At 41.1% G+C, this 9,351-nt stretch overlaps 2 protein-coding genes and 1 long non-coding RNA gene across 5 annotated transcripts; 2 read left to right on the plus strand and 1 right to left on the minus strand.

Moving 5' to 3' along the window:
• The first annotated feature begins 276 nt into the window (after positions 1-276).
• On the plus strand, positions 277-5,730 carry LOC115665954 (uncharacterized). Of its 3 annotated transcripts, none has more exons than XM_056307979.1 (8): positions 277-795; positions 1,622-1,762; positions 1,868-2,233; positions 3,009-3,254; positions 3,482-3,574; positions 4,353-4,553; positions 4,827-5,043; positions 5,428-5,730. In XM_056307979.1, the coding sequence occupies exons 1-7, from the start codon at positions 469-471 to the stop codon at positions 5,040-5,042; spliced, it is 1,590 nt and encodes a 529-aa protein (XP_056163954.1). In that variant the 5' UTR covers positions 277-468; the 3' UTR covers position 5,043; positions 5,428-5,730. The 3 variants fall into 3 exon arrangements, with proteins under 3 accessions (XP_056163954.1, XP_056163956.1, XP_056163955.1); XM_056307981.1 differs by having other exon boundaries at positions 5,432-5,730; XM_056307980.1 differs by lacking the exon at positions 5,428-5,730 and adding an exon at positions 5,126-5,363.
• Positions 5,504-9,021, minus strand: LOC130137201 (protein FATTY ACID EXPORT 5-like). Its single transcript, XM_056307982.1, has 3 exons — positions 8,715-9,021; positions 7,413-7,500; positions 5,504-5,855 (listed from the first exon to the last, which is right to left on the minus strand). The coding sequence occupies exons 1-3, from the start codon at positions 8,911-8,913 to the stop codon at positions 5,783-5,785; spliced, it is 360 nt and encodes a 119-aa protein (XP_056163957.1). The 5' UTR covers positions 8,914-9,021; the 3' UTR covers positions 5,504-5,782.
• On the plus strand, positions 8,904-9,227 carry LOC130137202 (uncharacterized). The gene is made up of 2 exons (XR_008815782.1): positions 8,904-9,021; positions 9,110-9,227. It is a non-coding gene; the product is annotated as an uncharacterized LOC130137202 (long non-coding RNA).
• The last annotated feature ends 124 nt before the right edge of the window (positions 9,228-9,351 follow it).

The following is a 9,351-nucleotide window of genomic DNA, read 5'->3' on the forward strand; positions in this document are numbered from 1 at the left end:
TTCATGGAAACTTTCATAACTTGCCCGCCCGAGTTGGGGCATTGCACAATTTTTCCCTTCCACTGGCAGCGAAGCAGTAAATTTCGAGGGGTGAAAATTGAGATAAATTCTTTTTTCGGAGTGATGTAGGAGGGGATGGAAAAGGAAACTTCAAGGGCAAAGTAAAGTATCATCTTATCGGTTCTTGGATCAGGCCGGGTTACAACTAAGAACGAACCGGTTCGGGAAGAGTCCGTCTTGCCTGTGTGTGCGAAACATCTCGGCCACTCTTTCCGCCTTTCCCCAACGGAAGCTCAATTCCATGCGTTCAAGCGATAATCATCAGCGATCGCTCTCGAAGCCGCCAAATCTCAGGAATCGTCGTCATCTCCATTAACCACACTCCTCCCCATTTCTTCTCATCCAAATGCATTGACACACACGCCCGCATACAGAATCTCTCTCTCTCTCTCTCTCTCTCTCTCTCTGATGGCAATGGCTTCTTCGCCTTCTTCGCGACCGATCGCGCTGTTGCTGCTCGCCTTCTTCGCTGCCGTCGCGCCCCTCTCTCTGTCCGCGAGATTGCCGTTTCACCCCGTGGACGCGCTCCCTCTGCTGCCGCGGCAGCTCTCGTGGCCGATCCTCAACCGCCTCCGCGGCCCCCTGGATCTCCTGCCGACCTTCGTCGGCTCGGCCTCGCCGTCCTCCAACGCCAGCCTGAACTGGAAGGGCGCTTGCTTCTACGATTCCGCGGCTTGGATGGAGTTCCACAACAAGAGCGAGAGCGAGTTCGGCGGGGGCACGCTTCACATCAAGGTCTGATTGGTTTGCTGTTGATTCCGCGAGCGTGTCTTTGGTCGTTGTTAAGATTTTGGAGCGTTGGGATTGGTAGATAGTTAGCGACGATGACCGAGTTAGGTTGCGAATGAATCGAAGTTATCGCGAGACACTCGAGCTCCGGTTGAGTTTTATTAGTTTCGACTCGACTCCTTGATAAGTATCGAACCGGTGTGGAGTAGAATTCGATTTCGTGATGCTTTACTTGATTGGTTCGCTATGTGATTGAGGTCTTTGGGTTTATGAATTGCTTTTGTATAGCCATCCAAGCTCTAGCATAGCAGTATAGAGACTACTTTATCAGTTGAGTCCTGTATCCAACCTCGACTTTTGGTTGTCAAAACGAGTTTGGATGAATAACTGTATCAACTCAACTCAGCTCGACTATACCTCTGATATGGAGTAGCGTCGTTGCAATTGGCTGTGCATTTCAATATAGTGGGTTGGGGAGAAGCATGTAATTTTTCCATTTGCCTGTTTTCTCAGTTCAAGGAGTTATTGGAGAGCGAGGCTTTTCTCTTGTGGGCGTTTGCTGCTTGTTTATTTTTCTTCCCTTTTGATGTATCCTTACGAGCCTCTGAACGTTGTGTTACTTGATGGTTGATTTGATTCTTTTCCTAGTATCATTATCCATACAAATTGTTCAATTTTGTTAATTATGGGAAGGCAAATTATGTCAATTTCCTCGGGATATATGGTTGTTGCTCCATCCATGATTTTAAATGGTGCCGCATATAACCTGTTATTATCTGTGTCGTGCTTTTAAGTGGTGAACTAACTATGAATTTGATGGGCACCAATTCAGGTCAACAAGGCTCACAGTTGGACTTGCATGGATCTTTATGTCTTTGCAACTCCATACCGTGTCACATGGGATTTCTATTTCTTGTCTCGGGAGCATACCCTTGAGTTTAAGGCTTGGGAAGGAAAAGCAGAGTATGAATACGTACGTGTGTACTCTCTTTAGTAAGGGACTTAACATCTTTCTTGTCATGTTTTGTAGTCATTGTTATCTGGATGTAAACATGGTCCTCTTTTCATCTGAAATCAGGTAAAAAGCAAAGGAGTTTCTATCTTCCTCATGGAAGCTGGGATGCTGGGAACACTTCAAGCTCTGTGGGATGTCTTCCCTTTGTTTACAAATACTGGCTGGGGTGAAAACTCTAACATTGCCTTTCTCGAGAAGCACATGGGTGCTTCCTTTGAGGAACGCCCCAAACCCTGGGTAACAAACATAAGTACAGATGATATTCATTCTGGAGATTTCCTTGCAATATCAAAAATCCGTGGGCGGTGGGGTGGTTTTGAGACATTGGAGAAGTGGGTCAGTGGTTCTTATGCTGGTCATTCTGCAGTTTGCTTGAGGGACTCTGAAGGAAAGCTGTGGGTTGGCGAATCGGGACATGAGAATGAACAGGTGGGATATAAAATTGGCCGGCCTGGTATCTAAGGTGCTTCTATAGATTAAGTATTGTTTCTGATCCGTCCTTTACCCATCCTAATGGGAACATGCCTTCCTTAATATGATGCAATGGATTTTTTATTCGGCTTAGAGAATTTCATAGTTCATACCAAATCCCTCATCAGCTGCCTTACCCAGTTATTCAGGGGACGAGAAAAGTCATAAGCAGCACCTACTTGACCTGAGTGATCATTGTAATACAAAGGAGGAAAAGTGGTTGCAGAATCTTAGCCTAATTTGCAGATGTATTTTGCATTGCTGCATCCATTAATTTACTTTGTGTTTCTACCTTCCCATCTTGCTGTGCTGGTCTTTTCTTCTTAGCCTGTTCAATGGAGGCTCAGTTTTTAAGCACAAGAGACTTTTTTCGAGTTTTCTGGACAGACATCCATTTGTCTTTTCTGCTTCCTGCCTTAAATGAATGTTGTTCCATGCTAAAATATAACAGAGCTAGAAATGATTCCCGTTTTCCTCATAATTGGCTGCAATTTGGTGTCAATATAAGATGCTATGCTGATGAGGAGTGAATCTGAGTGGATATGCTGCTCCTTATGAGAGTGCATCCGTTGAAGATAGATTTCAGAAAAAACTTGTGCATCGATGAACGGTAGCTTTTCAGTTTACCATTTATAGTTGTCTGAGACATGATTCATAAAAGCTCATGGTATTTTAAAGTTTCGCCAATTATGACGACTTTGAAGTGCTTTTCCTCTGTTTTTTCTCCTTCTAGGGCGAAGATATTATTGCGATGTTACCTTGGGATGAATGGTGGGAGTTTGAGCTGAATAAGGATAACTCCAATCCCCATATTGCATTACTTCCCTTGCATCCTGACGTGCGGGCCAAGTTCAATGAATCTGCTGCATGGGAATATGCTCGGAGTATGGAAGGAAAACCGTATGGTTATCACAACATGATATTTAGCTGGATAGACACAATTGACGGGAACTATCCACCTCCCTTGGATGCTCATCTGGTATCTTTATTTAACTTTATTTCCGTATCCATGGTTTATCCGAATAAATTAATAATCGCTGATAGGGTTATCTATAGGTTACCTTTAGGTCTATGCTCAGTTGAAAATGCAGATTCTTTTTCCTTTAAGGGATCTAACTAGAAGTTCAGATTTACATATTGTGACATGTTATGCGTTTTAAAAGGGTCTCCTTTTCCGCTGGTTTAACTAGTGCAATGACTGTGCAGGTTGCATCTGTTATGACAGTGTGGAATCAGTTAAGACCTTCTTATGCTACCAACTTGTGGAATGAAGCCTTGAACATGCGACTTGGAACTGAGGTATCATTAACAGTTTCTCTGCTGAGGATCTTTGGTTTAGAAAGATAGTGTTTAATATTATCACTCTTTAGGATCTTTATGTAGACTTGAACAGTTCACTAGGATATACCTCATGGATGAGTTTGAGTAATTTTTTTTTTAACGGTATGCCCCTTCTTTCTAAAATCCTTTTCCTTTCTTGGGACTTTGCCATCTGGTTTATTGGGACTCTAATGACCCAATGGGTTAGCTTAGATTGAGATCCTAGAGAGAGTGGATCATTTAGGGATTCCGATGTACTTCATTTATTTCTTTTTCTTTTTTCTTTTTTTGTTTTTCTTTGCAATGAAACGGTGTGTTGCACCATTAAATATTTATACACGATTCAGCTTAGTGAAAATACTCCAGTGTCCAATTTTTCTTCAAGTAACTGATTTGCCTTGGTTTTAATTTTCTTCATCAAGAATAATGTCGAGTTTTGTGTCCTAGAATAAGTAGTGAAAATTAGGGACTGGAGGGAACTTGTAGGTGTGAATGGGTAAGAACTCATTTTTTTATGGTTTAAACTTTTAGAAGAATAACGACTCTAATATACATGTCAGATCATTGAAGGCAACAATTTCTGGTACTTCTCTGTATGTTTGATGAGATGTACCAGATGAATCGCAGAAAAAAGGCAGGTTGAGGATATGCCTATGTTTCATAGACATACCTTGACAACTGATAGGTGGATAAAATGGTTATGTTAAATTCAGCATATCCTTTTCCTTTTCCAGAAATAATTGTTGACTTCATGCAGGGGCTGGATCTTCCAGATATTTTAGTGGAGACTGAAAAGCGTGGCTCATCCTTCGATGAACTGCTTACCATCCCAGAGCGGGATGATTGGCTGTACAGTGATGGAAAGTCAACCTCTTGCATTGCCTTTGTTCTTGAAATGTACAAGGAGGCAGGATTGTTCAGTTCAATTGCTGACTCTATTCAAGTGACGGAATTCACGGTGAGGCCACCATGCACGATATGCACCATCTTGTTTGAGTGGATTGTCATTTCATATCGAGTACCGGGTTAGGTTCTTTCATGATGTGGATTCCTTTTCTTTCTTGAGGAGAAGAATAGTGAATCGAGTCATTTTACGTTGGGATAAATGAGAAACTAATTAATTGTCATCAGCCCTATGAATTATGCATTTGATTAGAGAAATCTCTTTTAGATTCTTCCAGTCATCTGTTTTTGTAGTTCAAGGTCCTCATTTCATCTTTCCCACCTGCAGATAAAAGATGCATATACGCTGCGGTTCTTCGAGAATAATTCGAGCCGTTTGCCAAAATGGTGCAACGATGCCGACAATGTCAAGCTCCCGTTTTGTCAGATCCGAGGGAAGTATCGGATGGAACTACCGGGATACAATACTATGGACCCGTACCCCCAAATGAACGAGAGGTGTCCTTCTCTGCCTCCAAAATACCTCAGGCCAAAAGATTGCTAACGTAAGTTCGGATTTCGCACGGCATGTTATATCCTGTATTTTTCAGATTGATTCTGCCAGATGTATTCTTTGTTTCCTCACAGGAATCGTTCATGTGCCAGTGGATAGGTACTGTGATATTTGTAAATATGTTATTAGACAGTCTTGGAGTGAAAATTGTTGGTCAGTGGATGGAAGTCTTGTACGACATGCTGTATATTGGGCGTCGATTGTAGCTTTTCTTAAGAATAATGTCCTTATTTATTCTGATTCTGACATGTAAAGACACATTTGACGCTGAAAAAGTTTACAACGGACGAAGTTAGCAGGCTATTCATAGAATTGGGTTCTATTATGTGCCGCAAAATTGCTTACGTGTTTCTCCCTCGTATTTTTCTTTTTCCAGGCAGGTAATAAATGGGGGTATCCAACTCTAATCCTAAACTAGCATTGACATCACATTCGAGGCTAGAGCACGGAGATTTCCATTCAAATGCACATTGCAAAAAGCGGACTCTCTTCTGGATCTATATCTTGACATGATCACACTTCAAGCCAAACATGTTTTTCGCACTTTCATTCCGTGTACAATAGAGGGCTAAAATGAGTCCTTAAAATTGAGTGAGAAACACTAACGGCTAATGCCGTGGATGTAAACCAGGATTCGTCAGAAAGGAAAGATCTCTTTTGCACCTACACAAAACAACAGTAGTTACACCTGGTAATTTTTTAGTCAAGATCTTCGATTTTCCAAGATGCCATCATTCAGCCTTGGCTGCGAAATGGTTGCCTCCGGTCGCAATTTTGTAGATATAAAACCCGGTCATCAGAGCACTGAATAGAGGAGAATTGGAAAGTGCATTAGCTCAGAGTGATTACTAGGCAAATGAGAATACATGAAGTAGAGGAATGTAGGTTTTAGCAGATATAAAGCTACATAAAATATAAAACGGGCAGACTGAATCCTTGGTTTAGAGCAGCATGATTGCAACTTAAAAAAAATACGGAACAGGTATCCAATTTCTGATTCAACTGAATGAGCTGGCCGGCCAGTTCTTAAACGCTAGGTAATATACACCAAGTAAAAATTGCATGAATCAATTCAGTCGTTAACTCCGTCAATGGTGAATGCAAAATGAGCTAAAAGAGTCTGTAAAATCTTAATTCAGGGAGGTGAGATTCAAAAATTTTATATAAAAGTACATAGAATATAGTACATAATTCAAGAAAACAAGTTTCACATGAAATTTCCTAGATTATAGTATATAATTACAGAAAATTGCAGCAAACACCTTGTCCGGTCCACCCATGGACTCCACTTCATACTGTATATTACTATTAAGCCATGATTGACTCCAATATGGAACTCCTTTTTCCCCTAAAATGACAATGATAGCCTTCCTAATTGTATCCTCGACATTAAGAAACACTTGCATCTCTGTATAGAAGTACAAAACCGTAAGAGGATTAAGCTTTAAACAAGTTACAAAGTAACTATTGTTCTTTTGGTTAAACAAAAACGTAATATCTTATCTATTTTGGCCCACTCCTCATAAGCAATGTTCAAAATAAGATACGACTTTCAAACTTCAAATGAATTACCAATTCCTTCAGGGTAGTTATTTTCAACTTCTATCAACCTATCTACAAGCTTAAATTGGTGGGATGGATGCATGGTTCATTAGGGCACGCACATACACACAACCAGAGATAGATACTAGACGTATCTTTCATCATAATTTGTTTTTCTGTTTTCACTTCTTAAAGACTATAGTTTTGATGTTTAAAAATTACTGACTGCCGCAATAACTGTCCACCCATTAGTCTGATGATGAGAATACCAACCGAATGTATGAACTTCCTCGATAAGGCAGACAACTACGACTATGAATCAAGATTTAATAGGAGAAGCAAAGGATGTTCTCTGAAGGTCAAGACCATGTGAATCAGAACAGATTAATCCAAGTATTTCATTTTCTCTAAGGAGAACCATACAAATGAAGAAAAAAATAGAGGAGAATTCTTCTTCTTGTTTAAAATGATCAGCAGAATGGATATTCTTGGTCCTATGCATCTGAAGATCAGTAATTATCCATATTAAGTTATATTATAGGCAGAGCAGATCTCCACAATTCATCTTTTCAATAAAAAAACCCTCCTTTAAGAATAGTCATTAGTTGTAAACTAGCACTAGCAATTAGCCTCATATTTAGATGAAAGTCACTCTTATGTCCTAACAACTCTTTTACCGACATTAGATCAGAAAATTTGTGAGCAACTGGTGTTGCAACTACATGGTGTGAGAGAGAAAACACAACATGCTTATTCAGATGATACACGAGTTCTGTAAAACCATGTATGGTTAGCAACGGAGGAAATAATTCTAGCTACCTTATCCCAGCAAGAATACCCGCTGGCATGATCTTAGATGTCTGGAGGTAGCGCTGTCCCATGACGAAGGTAAGCATGGCAGCACAAACTGTCAAAGACACAATAGTAAGTCAGCTATAACATCTATACAAAAAGCTTAATCCACACGCTGCTTTCATGCACGTGCATGTGCACGAGTGTGTGATTTTAAATGACTTTATTCAGATGAAAAACTTATACACAAACAAAAAAAGAGAGAGATGACAATCATATTGTAGACATTCTCAACACATCCTCTCAGACTATACCCTTCTACATGCATGTATAGTAAGAAGTTCAGAGATATTCGAAACACATAATTGACTAGCTTTATCTTGTTAAACATACTAAAAGTTCGTTATTCAGAACTAGCTATGATCTCTTCTTCAGCAGGATCCCTGGAAAGCTAGCTAGTTGTTACAATAACATTTGCCATTTGCTAAATGCTATCCTTGGATACTGCCAGCTTAACATGCAAGCATTTGACACCAACATCAAGCTATTCACAGACAAAATTTCCAGAGTTCCTGAAAACTACTTGTCCCTTTGGATAACCGACTCTGGTGATATAGTAAATGCGGCTTCATCGGGAACATTCCTGATCAGGACACATCAGGCATCCTTTTCTTACCCCCATCACATGAGACTGCTTGCAGAAAACCAGAAATCACCAATTTCACAGAAAAAGGAACACTTAGAGAATGCAGCGTGTTCCACTTAAAAGTAAGATTGCTGTTGTCGATAAGCAACAAAATAGAGAATGAGAAATAGAAATGGCAAACCCTAGAAAACAAAAAATACACGGATCATCCTTACGGACTCGAGGCGGCATCAAATGATGGATGCAGATAATTTAATAACAGCAGTGACTAGTGCAACAGCTAAACCGCCGATACAACAAACAGATACGGCACGGCAGTTAGATTGGATATCAGCTTCTCCACCTTGCAAATCTCACTATCGAGTTCTTAACCACCTAAAAACCAATCGATCGAAAACTTCAGTAGCTTCATTTCATCAATTCAGCTCCTACGACTCAACCTTCACGCGACGATCTCGACCGGCCTTCCAACAACACGCCGACGAAACGCGGCATCACATCACAGAAGCCAAAACAGACAGATCAAATCAAAAGCGTACGAAAGCGAACATGTCAACCTACTTGTCAACCGCCAAAACCGAATGGGAAGCAAAAGATTTCACGTGGTTACGGCTTCCAAAACGATCCGAATTCCACACATCAACAAAACCGCCGCAGACGCGCCGAGGAGGACGAGAGCTCACCGGTCTCGAGAACGAGCGCGGCGTAGGAGTTCTTCCTCTTCTCGAAGGCCTTGAGGCTCAAGTAGCCGGCGAGGACGAGGAGGAGGCCGGTGCCGGCGCCGCCGGCGAGGGAGGCGACGCTCTTCTTCCTCAGGAAGCCGATGAGCCCTCCGATCACCAGGAGGAGGCCATACGGGAACGTGAAGCAGAAATCGTGCATCTTCTTCCCCCCTCTTTTATCTCTTTCCTTCCTCGCCGGTGATCTTTTCAACAGATCAAGAAGAGAGAGAGCGAACAGCAGATTCACGAACACGAACAGATCCTTGAAGTGAGTGTTAATATAGTTATATAATTTATTTTCTTTTCTTTTTTTTTAATTTTCGTTTTAATGATTTTTTTTGGGTTGTTTTGAGCAGTTGAAAGGGGAGCAGGCGTGTGCCGACGTGCGATGTCGCGTGGTCAACGCCCGCTCCTGATTTTCTTTTTTCCTTTTTCTGTCCGGGTTTTGAATATTTCGCAATTTCTTCGCATTGACTTAACGGGATAATGACATAAATGATCCATTAACTTTAATCTAACGTGCAATGTGATTCCCGAATTTTACTTTAATGTGCAATGTGGTCCATGAACTTATTTATTCAATGTGATCTAAAGACAA

The sequence above is a fragment of the Syzygium oleosum genome, unplaced genomic scaffold (assembly GCF_021117445.2).
Source record: "Syzygium oleosum isolate NSW1041296 unplaced genomic scaffold, Sole_v2.1 Sole_v2.64, whole genome shotgun sequence".
Classification (NCBI taxonomy): domain Eukaryota; kingdom Viridiplantae; phylum Streptophyta; class Magnoliopsida; order Myrtales; family Myrtaceae; genus Syzygium; species Syzygium oleosum.